Consider the following 22,025-nt stretch of genomic DNA (forward strand, 5'->3'; position numbering starts at 1 on the left):
CTCATATACACACACATGCACAGACAAACATTATCAAACATGTTTTTTTATAATAATTTTCTAGGGGATGGATCAGCTTGAATATTGCAAATAGATTGTGGCTTCTATCAATGTAATTGTCTGCACATTTCCAATCCGCCATATACATATGTTTTATAAATACAGTGTATATATATACATATTATTAATTTGATTTATATATATACACTACCGGTCAAAAGTTTTAGAACACCAACTCATTCAAGGGTTTTTATTTATTTTGACTATTTTCTATAGTGTATAATAATAGTGAAGACATCAAATCTATGAAATAACACATATGGAATCATGTAGTAACCAAAAAGGTGTTAAACAAATGAAAATATATTTTATATTTGAGATTCTTCAAATTGCCACCTTTGATGTGATGACAGCTTTGCACACTCTCGGCATTCTCTCAACCAGCTTCATGAGGTAATCACCTGGAATGCATTTCAATTAACAGGTGTGCCTTCTTAAAAGTTCATTTGTGGAATTTCTTTCTGTCTTAATGTGTTTGAGCCAATCAGTTATGTTGTGACAAGGTAGGGGGGTATACAGAAGACAGCCCTATTTGGTAAATCTCAAATAAGCAAAGAGAAACGACAGTCCATCATTACTTTAAAACATTACGGAACATTTCAAGAACTTTGAAAGTTTCTTCAAGTGCAGTCGCAAAAACCATCAAGCACTGTGATTAATCTGGCTCTCATGAGGACCGCCACATGAAAGGAAGACCCAGAGTTACCTCTGCTGTAGAGGATAAGTTCATTAGAGTTACCAGCCTTAGAAATTGCAGCCCAAATAAATGCAGCCCAAATTGCAGCCCAAATAAAGTAACAGACGCATCTCAACATCAACTGTTCAGAGGAGACTGTGTGAATCAGACCTTCATGGTCGAATAGCTGCAAAGAAACCACTACTAAAGGACACCAATAATAAGAAGAGACTTGTTTGGACCAAGAAATACGAGCAATGGACATTAGAAGTGGAAATGTGTCCTTTTGTCTGGAGTCCAAATTGGAGATTTTTGGTTCCAACTGCCGTGTCTTTGTGAGATGCGGTGTTGGTGAACGGATGATCTCCGCATGTGTATTTCCCACCGTAAAGCATGGAGGAGGAGGTGTTATGATGTCGGGGTGCTTTGCTGGAGACAATGTCTGTTATTTATTTAGAACACTTAACCAGCATGGCTACCACAGCATTCTGCAGTGATACACCATCCTATCTGGTTTGGGCTTAGTGGGACTATCATTTGATTTTCAACAGGACAATGACCCAACACACCTCCAGGTTGTGTAAGGGCTATTTTACCAAGAAGGAGAGTGATGGACTGCAGACGACCTGGCCTCCACAACCAAGTTGAGATGGTTTGGGATGAGTTGGACCGCAGAGTGAAGGAAAGCAGCCAACAAGTGCTCAGCATATGAGGGAACTCCTTCAAGGCTGTTGGAAAAGCATTCCAGGTGAAGCTGCTTAAGAGAATGCCAAGAGTATGCAAAGCTGTCATCAATGCAAAGGGTGGCTATTAGAAGAATCTCAAATATAAAATATATTTTGATATGTTTAACACTTTTTTGGTTACTACAGGATTTCATATGTGTTATTTCATAGTTTTGATGTCTTCACTATTATTCTACAATGTAAAATAAATAAATAAATAAATAAAAACCCTTGAATGAGTAGGTGTTCTAAAACTTTTGACCGGTAGTGTATATATATATTTTTTTTTTTTCCTCTGTCATTTTCCCCTAACCCTACCACCCCTCCCCTAATTGGAGTAACCTAATGGACAACAACACTTAGGCTTCTACTTCCAGCTTATACATACTGAATACTATTTACGTTATATTTTGTATTAGTTTGTTTATCGTTAGTTTATTTTTAGTCTCATCATTCAGCTACCTTCAACCCCTCCCATCTATCTCTGAACACCATCCAGTTTTGATTTCTATTTGCCATTTACATTTCAACTGTGCTCTGATGTTTCACAAAAGTTCTGAACCTTTCTATTCTCATAGTTTCTACAGGTTGTAAACAAATTTAAAACAATTTTGCGAAGAGTATAATTATACTATTGATTCATATCACTCAGCAGTGCTACTTGCAGAGTTAACTCCGAAACCTGTGACCAAAAACAAGCCACATATGGACAGTACCAAAACAATATAATGATTATGTCTCTTCGCAGAAAGGTCTGCAGAACTGGAATGGTTGTATCCCCCATATACAGTACATTCGGAAATTATTCAGACCCCTTGTCTTTTTCCTCATTGTGTTACGTTACAGCCTTATTCTAAAATTGATTAAATAGTATTTTCCCCCTCATCAATCTACGCACAATACCCCATAATGACAATGCAAAAACAGTTTTTTAGACATTTTTGTACATTTATTAAAAATAAAAACCTGAAATATCACATTTACATAAGTATTCAGACCCTTTACTCAGTACTTTCTTGAAGCACCTTGAAGCGATTACAGCCTCTAGTCTCCTTGGGTATGACGCTACAATCTTGGCACACCTGTATTTGGGGAGTTTCTCCCATTCTTCTCTGCAGATCCTTTCAAGCTCTGTCAGGTTGGATGGGGAGTGTTGCTGCACAGCTATTTTCAGGTCTCTCCAGAGATGTTTGATCGGGTTCAAGTCCGGGCTCTGGCTGGGCCTCTCAAGGACATTCAGAGACTTGACCCGAAGCCACTCCTGTGTTGTCTTGGCTGTGTGCTTAGGGTCGTTGTCCTGTTTGGAGGTGAACCTTCGCCCCAGTCTGAGGTCCTGAGCGCTCTGGAGCAGGTTTTTATCAAGGATCTCTCTGTAGTTTTCTTTGTTAATCTTTCCCTTGATCCTGACTAGTCTCCCTTTCCCTGCCGCTGAAAAACATCCCCACATGATGATGCTGCCACCACCATGCTTCACCATGGGGATGGTGCCAGGTTTCCTCCAGACGTGACGCTTGGCATTCAGGCAGAAGAGTTCAATCTTGGTTTCATCAAATCAGAGCATCTTGTTCCTCATTGAATGAGAGTCCTTTAGGTTCCTTTTTGGCAAACTCCAAGCGGGCTGTCATGTGCCTTTTACTGAGGAGTGGCTTCCGTCTGGTCACTCTACCATAAAGGCCTGATAGGGGGAGTGATGCAGTGATGGTTGCCTTCTGGAAGGTTCTCCCATCTCCACAGAGGAACTCTGGAGCTCTGTCAGAGTGACCATTGGGTTCTTGATTACCTCCCTGACAAAGGCCCTTCTCCCTGATTGCTCAGTTTGTCCGGGAGCCAGCTCTAGGAAGAGTCTTGGTGATTCCAAACTTCTTCCATTTAAGAACAATTGAAGACACTGTGTTCTTGGGGACCTTCAATGCTGCAGACATTTTTTTGCTACCCTTCCCCGAATATGTGCCTCAACACAATCCTGCCCCGGAGCTCTACGGACAATTCCTTCGAACGCATGGCTTGGTTTTTGCTCTGACATGCACTGTCAACTGTGCACTGTCAACTGTGGAACCTTACAGGTGTGTGCCCAATCAGTGTCCAATCAATTATATTTACCACAGGTGGACTCCAATCAAGTTTTTGAAATATCTCAAGGATGATCTGAGCTCAATTTCAAGTCTCATAGCAAAGGGTCTGAGTACTTATGTAAATAATATATATATATACATTTGCAAACATTTCTAAAAACCTGTTTTCGCTTTGTCAATATAGGGTGTTGTGAGTAGATTGACGAGAAACAACATTAATTTAATTTTAGAATAAGGCTATAAGGTAACAAAATGTTGAAAAAAGGAAGGGGCCTCAACACTTTCCAAATGCACTTTACATCAAAAATCTCTTCCCAACTCTTTAGCAATCTGTATGGCACAGGTGTCCATTTTTTGGTCATTAAACGAAACTGGTTTTCTTTTTTATTTATCACAATTTTCTTTAACCCATTTTGGTTTTTAATGCAGGGCCAACAGACAACTTTCTCCCCCTTCCTCCTGCCTCTTCCATTTTTTAGGTAATGCTGCGATTAGTTGGTTGTTTTTATTTAAAAAAATGTTTTTACCTTTATTTATACAGTTTTTTCTCATTGAGATAATATCTCTTTTCCAAGAGAGACCTGGTCCAATAGCAGCAGGGGGAACAACGCTTCACTGTGTATTTGTGTTGTATATTTGTTTTAAATATATATCTTTTTTTAATCAATTAGCATATTTGTGTTTAAGCATAATATTTGTTGTAATATTTCTTCTGTCTTTTCTGGTGGATTAAACTGAAATTGCAACTAACTTTCAATGGCTTATTTTGAAAATAGCGATATTTTGGAGGTTATTTAATTTACAAATAACCAAAAGAGAGAGTTTGTAATCTGAATAAAGATTTTTAGAAAAGGCCATTCTTGAACACGGGGTGAGCCATTCTTACTAATCTGTTAGAGAACCAGTTCAGATTTAAGTGGAGATTTTGTATGATTTATGACTTTAGTGAGAGTCATAATGCTTTCATTTTTGTACTATCTGCCCTCCGAATTCATATCAACTGTATAAATAGGCCATTTTAATTTTGTCTGGCTTGCCATTACAAATGAAATGGGATATATTTTGCTCATATAATAAAAATAAAAACAATTAGTTAGGTGTAGGCAGGCCCATAAGCAAATAGGTAAGGTTGATTTTTCCACAAATAGACAGGTATTTTCCTTTCCATGGTAGCAAGATTTTAGCTATTTTTGTTAACTTTCTAAATCTATTGTAGTGAGAACCTTTTTTTCTTTCAGGATATGAAAACTGGGTATGTCCACTTCACCGTTAGACCATTTCATTGGTAAATTACAGTTATGTAAAAGTAGTCTTTTTTTAGTGATCCAATACATCATATAGAATTTTTTATTTGGCTGTAATCCAGAGAGATTGGAAAAAAATATCTAGATCCTCTACGAGTTTATAGTGTGCTCAGAATTGTGGATTTAAAAGAAAGCAGGAATCAATAGCGTCCAATGACACCTTTGCTTATAAGCGCTGGATTTCAAGCCCCTTGATATTGTTGTTGGGTCTCATTTTAATAGCTAACATGTATATGGCCATAATAAAGAAATATGTCGATAGTGGACAACCTTGTTTCACTCCTTTCTAAGAAGTAGCCATTATTTACTATTTTATACGTAGGGTTACCATACATAACTTTAACCCATTGTATAAGAGATTTTCCAAAATTGAAATATTCTAGGCATTTATATATCAATTCCAGTAGTACTTTATCAAAAGTCTTTTCAATGTCAGTTATGAATACCAGGCCTGGTTTCCCAGATGTTTCATAGTGTTCTATTGTTTAGGGTGACCTTTGATTATCCCTAGTGCAAGGTGCACCTGTGTAATGATCATGCTGTTTAATCACTTCCTTGATATGCCACAACTGTCAGGCGGATGGATTATTTTAGTAGAGGAGAAATGTTCCCTAACAGGGATATTAACACATTTGTGGACATTCGAGAGAAATTAACTTTTTTTGCGTATTGAACATTTCTGGGATATGTTATTTCAGCTCATGAAACATGGAACCAACACTTTACATGTTGCACTTATATTTTTGTTCAGTGTATGTAATCTCCTGAGCTGCTTCCCTAGGCTTTCAGGTACTGTAGCTATAGCCTAGTTAAGGGTGTGTGTGTGTGTGTGTTTATGTGTGTCTGTTACCTTCCAGGGTATCTAGCCTTGTAAAGGGAGTATCTGCATGTTATCACAGATAGGTAATTACTTAGCTGGCAAAGCTGACCTCAGGAATGTAGACTTCTCCCTTCCCCCTAACCCCGCCCTTCCCCCTCCCGCTACACCCCTCCCCCTCTGCCCTTCTCTCCCATGTCTCCCTTCCCCCGGAACTCATTCACCTTTACCTTCCCCCCTGCACTCTTTCACCTTTCCCTTCCCTCCACCCTACACTGGCATTCCCCTACCTCCTTTCTATTACACTCACCCCCTTCCTTCCCTCGCTTCCTCCCTCAACCCCTCCTTGACGGCACACCCCCTCTCCCGTGAGGCTCAAAGTTCACCCCGACGCTTTCACAGAATTCTTAGATTACCTGTAATCTTCTTTTTTTCTAAAGGAAAGGGGAAAAAAACCTGTTGGTACAAGGCTGAATGGAATGGAATTATCAGTGATTTGGTCATAGCGAAAATGGTATATCGAGGGATGAATGTAAAAGTACACCATTGCACAACACAACAGAGTTTTCCCCAAAGACTGAAAAGCATATCTGGGGAATCAGTTGTCGTCTGCTTTTCACCAATTGAGGAATTTGACGACCTCAGTCACCGCAGCTCGGCTCCTTTCCTGACTACTTCTTTCCCGTTACTTGTGATGAGGAGAGTTCTGCTGAAGTCCCAGGCTTGCCTCCCAAATGGAACCCTAGTCTTTACATAGCACACTACTTTTGAACAGAGCCATATAGGTCCTATAAAGGGAATAGAGTGCCGTTTGAAATTCAGAGAGGTTGGAAAAAGGCTTTATGCTGGCTCTGACGCATACTGACTGAGTCACTCTACAAACTGTCCTTGAGCAGAGGGAAACACACTCCTTCTTGCCAGGACTGAACATCAACAGAGGCGAAGCCATGGCAGAGCCGGGCATAGGCACTGCCAGATTGAACACTGGCCCTCCCAATCAGGATGGCTTAAAATATATATTTTTTCAATATAAAATTAAATAAATGATTTTGACTTGTTGTTTGTATTGCCTCCTTACTAATCATACATGTTGAAAAATGCAGTAGGAGGTTCCAGGGATATAACTGGCTATATCGTAATTATATGGTACAACTTATTGCAATAGCCATAGATATGGATCATTGTTATATTGTCTGTGGTAATAACAATAGCGGCAGGCTACATACATTGTAGCCTACTTACAACTGTTACAGTCTACCTGTCCCCATGACAACGAAGCAATATACTCTCAAAAGGATAACGTTGATTTAAATGCAGGCCACTTGCACCCAGCCAATAATAACATTTCATAATTTGGTTTCAGTCACTTTAGTCACGCGGTCCTGGCTCAAGACGGAAACAAATGATCACACTATGATGACATCTGGGTGAAATCCCACGTGCCTTATATTCTGTATATCAAGGAGATGAGAGCTTATTTCTGTGTGCTGACTAGCCTAAGCTGACATTTAAACGAGGTTTAAACTGTCATTTGTGACTGTTCGGTGTATTTCTCTATCAGAAAGAACACTAGTAGTTGTATCTGTCATGTGAATTCATGAGTTATGCTGTTATGTGTTTATTATCTAATATGAATGCCACAACCAAAGTTCCCCCTGGGAACAATAAAGGTATTCTATTTTTACTCTATTCTGTTCTATGCACATTCATACTACTATGTGGCTGAGAGTACGCTTTTGCATACACACGTTGTGCACACTTGAGGGCTAATCAGGGTAGATACACAAGGAGTCAAGGCAGAGGGTTGAGGGACTGTGTTGCCAAGCAACTTGCAGTTGATTATAAAAACACTTGTGCCATTACATGATAATACGAGCCATCCCAGGACATCAGTGTCCTGATAATGACTAGGTTTTGAGATCATCCATGACCCACTGCCATACTTTTTTTTACTGATGGTGTAATGCCATGTACCTTTGCCAAAATATTGGGCCATGGTCAAGGTTAGGCCATGGTCAATGTTATAACATTAGTCTATTAGTCCCTATGTTAGATATGATTAATGATGTGTATTAATAATTGATCATGTTATTGAAGACTATACAAGCTACAAAAAGCCTTTATAAAATGCCAATAAAAGTGAAATGTGTGTCCAGACTTTCATAGGAAATAGTAACATGTCCAAAGTCATACGTGTTCATTGTCTGGTGGTTTCCAGGTTTACCAAACAGCCTACATGGAAAGAGGAACACAGAAACGCGCGCTTTTTTTTTTTTTTAACGCAAAGTCACATAGAAGGCTACACAATACCAGTGGCTGGGAGCTGGGAGAGCGCTAGTCAAATCACAACCCCAGTCAGATTCTAAACTGAATTTCCCTGTCTGACGTCAGCTGACTGCCTGCCTTGGCTGTGCTCTTCGCTCCAGACATAGTGCTGCTGCTGAAAAAAATGCTGCTCTCTGTGCCGCCGAGGACAGGATTCAACCCATACAACGGCTACACTAACAGAGCCAGTAAAAAGGTAAAGCGATGCTGTATTTTACTCCATCTGAATAATGTGCTATACGTTATATGTAGGCTATATGCCGGTCTCATTCCTCCTGGATTGTTTGTGGCAGTTGGGTTGCCTGGTTATTAAGCTGCAGTGTCCTTGAAAGTGGACCATTTATGCTACAAAATAACTATAGGCTATTTTGTCGATTTAAAATAGCTTGTAACTCTTGTCTATCCCCCAAACAAGATTGGGAATAGATAATAGAATAGAATACCGGTATAATGCATGGATTTATTGTAGGCTATGCGTCGGGGTGAACGTTAGTGCTCTTCCTCGCTCTGGTCATTGGCACAGAGAAAGTCAATGTACGGATTAAACTTGCGCGGCGAATAGCCTAGATCATTTTTGCGCTCGTTCTCGGGTTTATACCAATGTCTAATTGTTAACTGAACGACCAATTGTTGGATGTGTCAAATATATTTTTCATCGTGATGAGAGTAAGATATCTCTTTGAGTAGACCGTAACGTAAGTTAACCAAATAAGTTTATTTAGTGTAAAGATTTACACCACCCCTTGAAATCCAACCTGGTCTCAGAGTATTTCGTATTATTCTTTATGTAAATTCGAGATACGCCAATTAAACGTATAGGGAAAGGAAACTGAATGTATTCACCTGGAATTAGTATGATATATTATGTTTCGTATGAGATGTATTAATTTGTGGCTGTCCATAACTAATTTTGTATGTTATGTTATGAATTTGCAAAATGTATGATATGTTAGCAAGGTGGATAGGTGGTGAACATTAGCTATCTGGCTAATGTTAGTTAGACTAGGGGTTAGGCGTTAGGTTTACGTTTAGGAGTTAGGTTAAAGGGTTAAGGTTAGGGGTAGGGTAAGGGTTAGCTAAAATGTTTAGGGTTAGGGTTAGCTAACATGCTAAGTAGTTGCAAAGTAGCTAAAAAGTTATAAGTAGTTGAAAAGTTACTAATTAGCTCAAACGCTAAAGTTGTCTGTGTTGAGATTCGTACTCACCTTTGTGTTCCTAGATGTTTGCTTTATACGCCTATCCGTCCACCCCAATGTGCGTAACCATACCAAACGTAATACATCATACTAATTTGCATGTCCCGGATTCACATTTACTATGTTACGTCTAGTCTATGAGACCAGGCTGTGATTGTCCGATGGCTGGTCAATATAAAACAGTGATTTATAGATATGGAAATATGAATATGCACTGCTGTACATAGTGTAGCCTTTTGAAATTGTTCAATTCAATATGCTGATTATTATTCAACATATTTGTAACAACCTAACAGTTTGTAATGATAAATTATATTTTTGGGAAGTTGATAAAAAAAAATTACATGTAAAATGAACATCCAGAAAACAGAAAAAATATAATGATGAAGTTGAATATGGAGTGTTGGATTGGGTGAGATATTACGGGAATTGAAATTAAGAAACGATAAAGCATATCTTTTTTCAAATGTAGCCTAATTGTAAAATTCTTTTAATACATTTTTTTGTGATCCTAGTTTTGATCCTGATGCTTTCACATTATGGATGGGGAAAAAAATGCATGTTTCTTGTGTCAAAAGCATATTCTATTATTCTGCATTGTGAATCTTGGTGTTGACTTGGTGCAACATTGCTGAAATACGCATTGGAAGTGTTCAACTTTCCTGAAACATAACCCTAGCTCCCACCTCCCAGGGCTGTGTTATTCGTTTCCCTGCGTCATGGTTTGCAGGAATTCAGATTGCTCAGATTAATTGCCTGGAATTCCTGGAATTCTGCATGCATCCCAAATGGCACCCTATTCCCTATACAGTGCACTACTCTGCCTTCAAACAATGTGCTCGTGTCAGGATAGAAGGGGTGTCTGCTACTCTGCTTTTGCAAACTCATGCCTTTTTTTTTGCTCATCGTGAGAGCTCAAACGTCACTCTGAGGGAAAACATGTAAACCCAAGGTCAAGTGGTAAACCCTGCTTTTTTATACCAGGAAAAAAGGGTGGAGGAAGGAGAGGGATTAAGATTTTTTTCTTTCTTTCTTTCTTCTGCTTTCGATTACGCACCCCTCCCTTACCCTCCTCTCTTCCCTCCCCCATTTTCTTATTTTTTCCCTCTCACATACCTTGATTTCTTTGGTTGTTAGGGGTTCAGTTCCCGTGGACAAGGGAGCCACCAGACCTTTCCTCTGTATAGAGTAAAGTGAGCCACTTTTCTCAAACCCAATGTGTTTGTCTTATTCATCAGATTGCTCTGTCTTCATTTTCTCTTTCTTCAATGTCTTTTCTGCATATCTGAAACAAACAAAAAAAACGGTTTAGTTTTTTTTTGTACTTTTGAGTGTAGAGTTGGATCGACTCAGAGAGGGAAGAATGAAGACCCACCTGCCGTCTCTATGTTGTTGAAGAGTTGGTGAGGTTGCAGGTTGAAGTAGAAGCACCAGAAGAGTGCCATCGTTGTGTTCCCCCCCCCCCCCCCCCCCCCCAAAACCTTTTCTGCACACTGTGGCAGAATACAGTACCAGGCAGCAAACACAGAAAGCTTATACTTTCAGAAACATGATCTTTTCTACCGTGCCTTTGAAAATCTCTTGTGCCAAGCAGGTAGGCCTTTGCTTATTTAGACAGATAAAACATGCAATGTGTGATGTGTTTGTTGACAGATTTTGAAAATGTGTTTATGGAGAACTGAGTATAAATAGAACTGGGATAATTTCAGTGGGAGATCAAGTTTTTTTTCTCTCTCCTTGGATCTTCTCTTCAAAAAGCTTTCCTTGCTTCCCTGTGACGATTTGAGAAGGAGGCAAGGAGGGTGGATGTGAGGAATCGAGGAACATATTTTTGAGACTCCAGCTGTGGCCTGAGGTGTGGGAGCAAAACTCCGTCGCTTGCTGTGTACAGTAACATACTGTACATTGTGGAAACATACATCCAATAACCTCCAGGGCTAATACTTACAGTGCTGTAGTTCAGTGAGAGAGGAAGGACCAGCTCAGAGCTATCACCCACACTTAAAATGTCTCTTAAATATGTCCTATTGTGTACTGGTAAAGAATGGAAAGACTGCACTCAGATGAGGTATTATACATCTCACCATATTACAATACATTCTAAAGGCTCTACGTGCTTATAATGATATATAGAGCATTGTATATTTAGGTAATAAAGTGTAAACCATGTGATTTTAAAAGTAAGGTTTTCCTAGCCTGGTGTTGCATCCAGCCTGCTTGTGCTATAAGCCAACTCCTCTCTATGTTCGATGCCTAAGATGTTTGGCTTGCCAATGGTAGAAGTGTCGCCTACAGCACATACAAACAGTATGGGGCAAGACTAGGAGTTTCCCAGTACTCACTCGGTCATATTTAAAGGAAAACTCCACCCAAAAACAATATTTTGATATTTGTCTCATTAGTCCATTGTTGATTTTTTTTATTGTATTTATTTAATTGAACCTTTATTTAACTAGGCAAGTCAGTTACAAACAAATTCTTATTTAGAATGACGGCCTACCCCCGCCAAACCCTAACACGGACGACGCTGGGCCAATTGTGCGCCGCCCTATGGGACTCCCAATCATGGCCGGTTGTGATACAGCCTGGAATCGAACCAGGGTCTGTAGTGATGCCACTAGCACTGAGATGCAGTGCCTTAGACCGCTGCGCCACTCGGGAGCAAAATAAATGCGCGTAATGTTTTACATGTCAGCAATCAAGTTTTGAAGATATATGACTTTCAAAATAGAGAAAAACAGCCGGTATGATGCATTCTGCATCACGTGAGGCAAAACGCAGCATTATATTTCTGTATTTTGAAAGTTGCATATCTTCAAAACTTGATTGCTGACATGCAAAACATTTTGGGACTATATCAACAATGGACTAATGAAACAAATACCAAAAGATAGTTCTCGAGGGGAGTTTTCCTCTAATCCTTCATTGTTTTGAGAGACACATTCTTTAGTCTGTGTTCCGGTACTAATGAGGCTTTTAGGAATGTGGAGAACGTGAAAACGGCCGTAGAAAAGAAACCCCCTCTGTCTTACCCCCAATTCTGAGGGTAACTAACTAACACAAACATTTGTTTATGGCGTGGGAATGTAAAGAAATAATTTAACTCCACATTCTAATGCTGCTGCTGTCTGTAAGGAGCAGTGTGAACAAACATGTAGGAGGCTGTGTGTTTACAGTAGGGGAACAGGACAGGAAGGACTTCCATCAGACGCCAGTGTGGGTCAAACTCAATGCAGTGATCAAGAGTGCATATAAGAGCACACATTGTTCACACAATGCTGCAAAACCAATCTACCGGTAGCTACCGAATGGTAATGACACAAGATTTGTGATTCATAAGCATGTTCAGAAACAAATGAAAGATGGACTACGCACACTGACTGCACACATTGCAGCACATTAGCTTCCCCTATGTATATTTGGGATGTACCTAGTTAGTGTATGCACCTATACATCATGGAAATTCCACAAATTCATTTATTCATACCAATGCTATTAATCATGCACTGTGTTTTGTTTGTTCTTTATCCAACCAGGTGAATCCCACTGAGATATCAATCTCTTTTTCATGGGAGCCCTTCTGTACTGTTTGGTAGAACAGAACACCTGGAGCTGGCAGGCAGGCCGAAAACAGGCAGGCAGGCAGGCCGCAGGCAGACAGGCAGGCAGCAGGCAGGCAGGCCGCAGGCAGACAGGCAGGCAGGCCGCAGATAGACAGGGAGGCAGACAGGCAGATAGACAGAGGCAGACAGCAAACAGACAGACAGGCAGGCAGATGGGAGCCTGGTGGGTGTGGATCCATCTCATTCTCTGGTTCTCTGCCATCTTCCTTGTCTCAGAACGAGCAGAGCAGAGCAGCCTTAATGAGACAGTACCTTCTGACTGGAGAGCACATGAGAGGGATTAGCGCCTTCCGCTAGCAAGCTCCCCAATTATCTCCCCAATTAGATAGGCTTCAATGGCCCAGGCCCCATCCATCCATCCCCATTCATCCATCCATCACATAGATCCAGACAGGTCTCGTCCAACAGCATACAGCTCTATTTAGCACCAGTGCCAGGCTCCATCCTCTATCAAGCAGCACACCAATCCTTTAGCCAGGCCCAGGCCACATCTATCCAGCCCCATCATCCATCCAACACACACATCCAGACAGGCCTCATCTAGACCTAGGCCCCATCCAGCATACAGATTATATCTACTATATCTACCAGGCTTCATACAGCTCCATTCTGTACCATACAGATTCTATAGCCACACCCAGACCCAGCTCCATCCATTCACCAGCCACATACAGATCCCAGTACCCAGGCAGGTGCATCCCTCCTGATAGGGTTTACATGCAGGCTGGTATGCTGGGAGTAAAGGCAGAGCTAGCCACAGAGAGAGGTCGCGGTTGTAGGAAAACAAACAATGTGCTGCCCTGCTACTGATGCTGAAAAGAGGCAGATTAGAGGTGTAGAATGGGTATGGTGAATGAATGGGCTCTGTGAGAGTAACAACAGTGATTAATGACGGGGTGGTAAAACTCCTATGGAGGGGTTCAAGGCTGCGTGCTGCTGGGTGTTGTGAAGGCCATGATGAATGCAGAACTGTGGAAAAACAGACAGAATGGTATAGCAGTAGAGCAGTGGTTTGGGAAGGATGTAACTTGTTAGAGAGAGAGGAGGAGGAGGAGGAGAAAAAAGGGGAATAAAGAAGAAGAGGAACTGTTTCATTAGAGCGGGTTACCAATTACACTTGCAGGAAACAATGGGCCAGCTAGTTGGACACCATTAGGTCAGCACTGGAGCAGAGTGGAGCGGAGTGGGAGGTGACTACTGAGGGCTGGAATCAAGCTCATTCGGGCTACTTTAGAGACACTAGGCGCTTTCCAGTTTTTCCTGTGTCTAATATGCTCTCATTTTCGACCGAGCTGACCACATCGATTCACAGGGGGACTGTTATAGGTTAAAACAGTAACTGATTTCCCCTCCAAAGCGGTGTCAGCTCAGTATTGATATAAATTGAGTTGTGGCTGTAGCAGCCCTGCAGAGTGCCGACTCGACTGAAATGTGATTCATGCGAGGAGTCCTCTGTCTAGAAGTGTATCCATGGTCTGGTGTTTATAGGTCATGATGGTAATGTTTTATGTTATTACTGCCCCCATTAGCAGACCATAGTAGCCTTACACTGAAAGCCTATCTAGCAGACAGTTAAGTACACTGAAATCCTATCTAGGAGGCAGTTAAGTACACTGAAATCCTATCTAGGAGGCAGTTAAGTACACTGAAATCCTATCTAGGAGGCAGTGTAGTGAAATAACCAAATTGCTATTGATTTCGCAGCCCTGGCCCCGGATTTGTAGGGTACTATATTGACATGTTTCCCTTTGCTTAACCACCCACTGTAACAGGTTATCCTGCTAATTGTTTCCTGAATAGATTTTTGTAGATTAGGTTACACTCTAGTTAAATATAAATCGGTGGATCATGAACAGCCTGGAGAGTTGACTGATAACAGCCCAGATGTGATCTAATGGACGTGCCTATTCAGGACTGTCGAGGAGTGTAGCATTTTACTGTGACAGATTGGGGTTCAAATCTTGGTTTCCTGCACATTTTAGCCAAAGCCTATAGGCATAAAGTCTCAAGCAAGGTTAGCCTACTCATCATGCCAATTGGTTTTTACCAAACCACCTCCCTTATATCCTCACCAAATGTCTAATCTCACCCAGAATCAAATTTTTCATACATGCTAGCCAGCGACTGCCCAATGTAATCATATCCTGTTTCTGATGTCATATCCTGTCTCTGCCTCGCTCCAGCCGACGTATGTGTCTTCCAGCCACCAGATGGCTCTACCCAGCCCCAACCACACCACCAGCAGCAGCAGCAGTAACGGCAGCCTCAGCGCAGAGCAGCTGAGCAAAACTAACCTCTACATCCGCGGCCTCCACCCGGGAACCACAGACCAGGACCTGGTCAAACTGTGTCAGCCGTGAGTAACTCATCAACAAATCACTCCGCCACCACACGTCTCAGTGAATCTATGGCTCTGTGTAAAATGAACGAACTGTGGTGGAAGAGAATAGTGAGAGAGGAAATTGTGTTAATGGGGATAGACAGGGCCTGAAATAATGCTTGAGCTGAAAAGGGCAAGAAGCGGGTGCACCTTTCACAAGTGTCTCACCAGTCAGTGGCCTGTGGACAGATCAACTGGACGTTTCAGGCAGGCACAACTGAGGGCAGACTTTCCAACAGCTAGCTTACTAAGCACGTTTTGTCTCTCTCCCTGGCGCTTCCTCTCTGTATGATGGTCTTGCCATCACCAGAGAATGGGCTCACTCAGCTTCCAGTGGTCTGAGTGGTTGGTATCTCCGCATTCAAATAAATCAGATGATTACAGCATATCCAATATGCATTAGACACACGGCAGTGATAACCAGAACTGTCATGCCAGAGCCACTTGGTCTGTGTCTGTTCGGTCTTCCATGAAACACCAAATGAAGAAGCCCGTTGGGTGAAGATGAAGGAGTTGGCTGCCCTTCATTGAATACTGGAGCCTGAGGAGAAACGAAACAGTAGAACGAGTGAGACGTAAAGATAGATGCTGAGGGAAGGAAGGAGAAAGAGGAGGGGGAGGGAGAGGGAAGGAGAGATTAAATGGGGAGAAAGGGAATGAAGGAGAGAGAGAGTGTGGGAAGTAAGAGAGGGAGAGGAAGGGAATCAGATGGAGAGAAAGCGAGAGAGAAGGCAAGAGGGAGGGGGAAGGAGAGAAGCAGAGTGAATGAGGCCTGCTATTTTCCAGCTGTCTGGAAGATATGGCTCATACGAGGCTGCCCAAACCCACAGGAAACCCTGAGCCCAGGGGAAAGGGAAATACAAACAAGGCCAGTGGCATGAAGAGGGGGATGGAGAGAGACAGCGGGAGAGAGAGGGGGGTGGAGGGAGAGGGGGAATTAGGAGGAGGAATGTAGGGAGTTAAGGTTTTCTGTGTGAGGTGGTATGTGGGTAGTTCTGCTGTTACAGAGTAGATACAATCACTGTATTTTCTTGTGAGTAGAGGAGGGCATTAAACAAGGCGTACGGTTTTGTATACCACTGTTGAGATGTAAATATGCTTTGTTAAAAATAGGCAATAAGAATGGATGGCGCTATGCAAGGTCTACTCTACTGTCCACTGAGTGTACAAAACATTAGGAACACTTGCTCTTTCCATGACATAGACTGACCAGATGAATCCAGGTGAAAGCCATGATCCCTTATTGATGTCACTCGTTAAATCCACTTCAATCAGTGTAGGTGAAGGGGAGGAGACAGGTTAAAGAAGGACTTATAAGCCTGGAGACAATTGAGACAATGATTGTGTATGTGTGCCATTCAGAGGGTGAATGGGCAAGACAAAATATTTATGTGCATTTGAACAGGGTATAGTAGCAGGTGCCAGGCGCACCGGTTTGTGTCAAGAACTGCAACGCTGCTGGTTGACGCTCAACAGTTTCCTGCGTGTATCAAGAATGGTCCACCCCGAGGACATCCAGCCAACATGACACAACCGTGGGAAGCATTGGAGTCAACATGGGCCAGCATCCCTGTGGAACGCTTTCGACACCTTGTAGAGTCCATGCCCTGACGACTGTTCTGAGGGCAAAGGGGGTACAACTCAATATTAGGAACGTGTTCCTAATGTTTTGTCCACTCAGTGTATGTAACTATAGAGCACTTGGCAATACAGGGAAGAACATGAATAAAGTGACGAAGTGAAAACCACAGGAAACATGAATTTGACATAACTAACTAACTAACTAACTAACTGCCAGTTGCTCCATGTGAGGCGAGGAGCTTTGAGCACTGATGGGGGTATCACACCTGGGTTCAAATAGTATGTTAAATCCTTGAAATACTTACTCTGTGTTTGAATAGGCTTTCCTGGTGCAATGGAATCAATGGATGAGTTTCATAAATACCAACCTTGCCCATCCGGCTCACAACTGACATGCTTAATCAAACTCTCAAATGATTTGAAGGAAAACAAGTACCGTTTGAACCCAGGCCTGGGGGTTATGGAAGGGAGGTTGTTCTGCCTCCTAGCCCCAGCAGCGCACCCTCTTTGGGTGGCTGGCTCTGGCCTGGTTCTAGCTGACTATGGGTGCAATGCTAGACACTGTACTCTCTGCTCTCTGCTCTCTCACACATGGCGGAGTCTCCTGCCCCTCCAACCTCTCTCTCTCCACACCATACAGCCACAGGGTTAGACCTCCCAGCTGAATGCACTAGTAGATGGGCATCTCTCCATTGCACAATTAAGGAGGCCAGCAAATACTGTACTGTACACAACTAGTACCCAGGAGGAGAGAGAGAGAGAGAGCTTGTAGCAATCTTTCCCTCATGCAGTATTCTATGGGGATATCCATAGTTCAACTAAGGAGGCCTGCAAATGCGATATAATGCCCAGAACAGAGAGCTAGTAGCAACCAGTTTCCCCCGTGTAGTTGTCCTATTCTAGGGATTGCTTTTCATTTGCACACAGAACAGTACTATCCATAAATAATGTTACTAGAAAACAGTGGATATGTTATGCCAAAGCATAATGTATTTGATGGCATAATGTATTTGATGGCATAATGTATGTGATGGCATAATGTATGTGATGGCATAATGTATGTGATGGCATAATGTATGTGATGGCATAATGTATGTGATGGCATAATGTATTTGATGGCATAATGTATTTGATGGCATAATGTATTTGATGGCATAATGTATTTGATGGCATAATGTATTTGATGGCATAATGTATTTGATGGCATCCTGCATAGATCAGCAAACGTAACATGAAACACTAATGTTACATTAGAGGTCATATGGGACAAGTTTGCTTTAGAGCATATTTACAGTATGGTGGAGAATGTCCTTTAGCTAATTCAAATCTCTAAAGTTGTTTGGAATTGTAGTGTAATATATGCAGAATAGCTTCATTTCCTGTTAGGTTTTAGTAGCCTGTTTTTTGGAAGATGCCAGTTGGAGGAACATGTGTATAGAAAGAGCATGGGACACCTGTCCGGTCTGTCTCTGTTAGTAGGTTGAGAAACCATGAGAGGATTTTCTAAGCAACAGCCGTCTCCTTAACAAGTGTGTGATGTTCATGTGCTGTAGTAAAACAAAATAGTTCAAGGGCAGCCTTTACTCCTTTGGTTCGTGTTTGTGGGGGGGGGGGGGGGGGGGGGGGGGGGGCTATGCTAGGGAGATAGAGGAGCAGTTAGGACCCAGAGATGAGGCTCTGTTCTGAGCGTTGTGTTAGCTAGCAGAGTGAGAGAGAAAGTGTTGCTGTGGATCCCAGCCAGCCAGCCAGCCATGCAGGGTTGCTTGTACAGCACAGAACAGCACAGCCAAGGCAAGGAGAGTGAGATCAGGTTACAGAACATACACATGCCTTAGAGAGATGCAGGGAGCTGATATCCTGCTTCTGCAGTGTTGGTGTAGAAACAGGGGAGATTGTAAAGCTAGGTCTACCGTACAAATAATTTATAGAAGGCAATGTACAAGCCCTATATGTTCCTCCTGGAACAAAGATGATAAAGCCAAGACTTCTACATATACAGTGAGCTCCAAAAGTATTGGGACAGTGAAAAAATGTTTTCAACATTTTTATTTTTTGGGGGGGCGGGGATTTGTAATGATAAAATTACTATGAGGTTAATAAAGTGTAGACTGACAGATTTAATTTGAGGGTATTTCCATATCGAGTGAACCGTTGAGAAATTACAGCACTTTTTTTTACACAGTCCCTATCACGGATCCCTCCGGAACTTTCATCCCGCACACCTGTCCCCTATTATCACTGATTAGTACTGGTATAAGTGTGTTCTTGGTTTACCATTGTCCGGTTGATTATTGTTACAATGTCCGTTGGTTTGTGTGAGTACCTGTGCTGTGTGTTTTGGCTTTCATGCCATTGTGGATTACACAGATAATTACTAATCATTGTGCGCTTGTGTTATTTATTCGAGGTGCTCCTCACTCTTTTGTTTGGGTTTCAACCTTGTGTTTTGTGTTGTGTTTGTTTGGTCTTTGTCCCCGTGCCTTTACACGGCACGCCGTAATTTGGGTATAATTTTTTTTTAAACTATTACGCATTCCTGCGCCTGTCTCCCGACCCTTCATACTAGTTTTTTGGTACCAAAAGTATTGGGACAAATTCACTTATGCGTATTAAAGTAGCACAAAGTTTAGTATTTGGTCCCATATTCCCAGCACGCAATGATTAGATCAAGCTTGTGATTTTACAAACTCGTTGAATGCATTTGCTGTTTGTTTTGGTTGTGTTTCAGATTATTTTGTGCCCAATAGAAATGAAGGGCAAATAATGTAATTGTATCAGTTTAAATCCAAAGTGCTGGAGTACAGCGCCAAAACCACAAATGTTTCACTGTCCCAAAACTTTTGGAGATCACTATTTCCAACTACAACAACACAATTAGCAATCATGCATTGGGTCATTTGTTATAAGCTAGGTCTGTAATATGCATTAATAGACAGCATGTACAGGCCCTATATGTTCCTCCTGGAAAGAAGATAATTAAGTCAGATGAGTAAGATAGAAATGTACGGCTGCCAGGGAAACAGAGATCCTATTGGTATATTTATGTTTAGTAGTACACAGTGTGTAATGTAGTATTGCTTATCTACAATCTCAGGAAATACAACCGTACACCAACACTCCATTTCAGTGTGCTCCGCCTTGAGATGACACGGTTAGGGTGAGCCTCATAGACAATGATGGAGTGATGTTGGATTGAGTAGGATGTGGGCATCCTCATGGGAATCACTCCACCGGTTCTACCCCCCCCCCCCCCCCCCCCCCCCCCCCCCCTTAAATGCCTTTAAAATACCTCCAGCCTGCCAACTTTACTAATGTGATATGACGTTAGTGATGGTCTGTACGCAGCAGAAGCGTTGCTTGGTCCCCAGAAACCCTGACCATCCATCCACCTCTGTGTTTTCCAGGTATGGGAAAATTATGTCCACTAAAGCCATCCTGGACAAGACCACCAACAAATGCAAAGGTGAGGAGAGATACACCCACCCAAACACACTCACACCTACAGTACACACAGATGTATGTCACGATCGTGATGTGACCCAGAACGTTGGTTACATGCAGGAACTCCACATCTGGCCACAGTAGAAGGATAGACTATTCTCCTAAACCTGCCTCCACCACAGAGGTTCTGTTCTGTAGCGTTATCCTAAACCTGCCTCCACCACAGAGGTTCTGTTCTGTAGCGTTATCCTAAACCTGCCTCCACCACAGAGGTTCTGTTCTGTAGCATTATCCTAAACCTGTCCACAGTGCAGTAGTGGAGAGATTCTGTTCTGTCATATTATCCTTAACCTGTCTGCTGTTTCAGCCCCATTCAATGCTTACTGCACAGGACCTGCATGATTTGAGGTGTCATGGCCATAGCTAGATACTGTATCTATCTCTATGTTCATGCCTAAGGACAGGTGGTTTTCATTATCATGTTACAGTCTATAGTTTTACTTTTTTCCTGGTCAGGTCACATAGTCCTAGTCAGAAAACTCCCTGCCCTAGGCCTGTTGCCATAGTATGTACTTCTCAGTGTCACAACTCAAAGTATACTTGTCTGTCGTTGTCCCTGCAGGCTATGGCTTTGTTGACTTTGACAGTCCGTCCGCGGCACAGAAAGCAGTGACAGCACTGAAAGCTGGTGGAGTCCAGGCTCAGATGGCTAAGGTAAGAGGTCTACTCTCTCTCTCTCTCTAGCTCTCCCTGTTTCTATATCGCTCCCCCCTTTCTGAGAGCAGAGCTCTCCTTGTTGTGGTTGTTCTTTTGTCTTTGTGTGGTGACCCTTGAGAGAGTAGTGTGTTGACCAATTAAGCCCATCGGTGTGTGTATGTGTGCCTGCGCTTGCCTGCGTGTGTGTTTTACAGAGGTGCTCAGGGAGTGTGTCCCAGGCAGGCAGCTCCTGCTCCCTCAGCAACCTGTACAAAGGGCTAGCCTGTTCTCCCTGGTGGAGGGAGGCAGGAGGCTGAGTCACTGTCTGAGCAGCTCTCTCCCCAGCCCAGTACCAGGGCCCAATGCCCAGCCACGAGCCTTGTCACACCGGCTGGCCTCTCGGCAAACTCTCAAACCACACATTTGGCATCCGCAAACACTCACACACAGACTGCTTCAACCTCAGGCCTGCACCATCTCTGACACACACTAAACGTACACTTGGCAACTACACACACACATACAGTCCGTCCATGGCACAGAAACACACACACTGCCCACAGGATCAGAACGAGGCAGATGCTAATTTCACCAGAAATGACTCACAACACATTTGGCAACCGCGCACGCACGCACGCACGCACAAACTGCTCCAACCTCAGCCCCACACCATTTCTGACACACACTTAACTTACACTTGGCAACTGCACACACACACACACACACACACACACACACACACACACACACACACACACACACACACACACACACACGCACACACACACACAGGATCAGAACAGAGCAGATGACATTTCACCAGAATGACTCACAATGAGTCAGAAATGTGTCTGGGTAGGTATCAGCCAAGGTTGTAAACCTCCCAATGAACACCAGACATATATACAGACTGAAATATGGGTTATTCAGTATGTGAGAACACTTGTGAATGTCAGTAATCCAGCACGAATGGAGATCAGCTTCCCAGCTAACAATTCTAGGGAGAGAGAACGTTTTTGTAATGTTAGCCATAATGTTCCCCTAACGTTTGAGTGGTCCAGTTCTCCGTTAGTCAGGGGAACATTTTATCTATTGCTTCTGAATGGCGCAGCGTTCTAAGGCACTGCAT

At 42.5% G+C, this 22,025-nt stretch overlaps 1 protein-coding gene across 1 annotated transcript in view; it reads left to right on the top strand.

Moving 5' to 3' along the window:
* The first annotated feature begins 8,021 nt into the window (after positions 1 to 8,021).
* Positions 8,022 to 22,025, top strand: part of LOC110491055 (RNA-binding motif, single-stranded-interacting protein 2) — a 36,726-nt gene continuing 22,722 nt past the window's right edge. The window contains exons 1-4 of the mRNA XM_036946902.1: positions 8,022 to 8,175; positions 14,982 to 15,154; positions 20,164 to 20,222; positions 20,823 to 20,914. Of these exons, the coding sequence (XP_036802797.1) occupies positions 8,104 to 8,175; positions 14,982 to 15,154; positions 20,164 to 20,222; positions 20,823 to 20,914 (396 nt within the window). The 5' untranslated portion in view covers positions 8,022 to 8,103. The remainder of the gene's footprint in view (positions 8,176 to 14,981; positions 15,155 to 20,163; positions 20,223 to 20,822; positions 20,915 to 22,025) is intronic.

This window comes from Oncorhynchus mykiss, chromosome 16 (genome assembly GCF_013265735.2).
Source record: "Oncorhynchus mykiss isolate Arlee chromosome 16, USDA_OmykA_1.1, whole genome shotgun sequence".
NCBI lineage: Eukaryota > Metazoa > Chordata > Actinopteri > Salmoniformes > Salmonidae > Oncorhynchus > Oncorhynchus mykiss.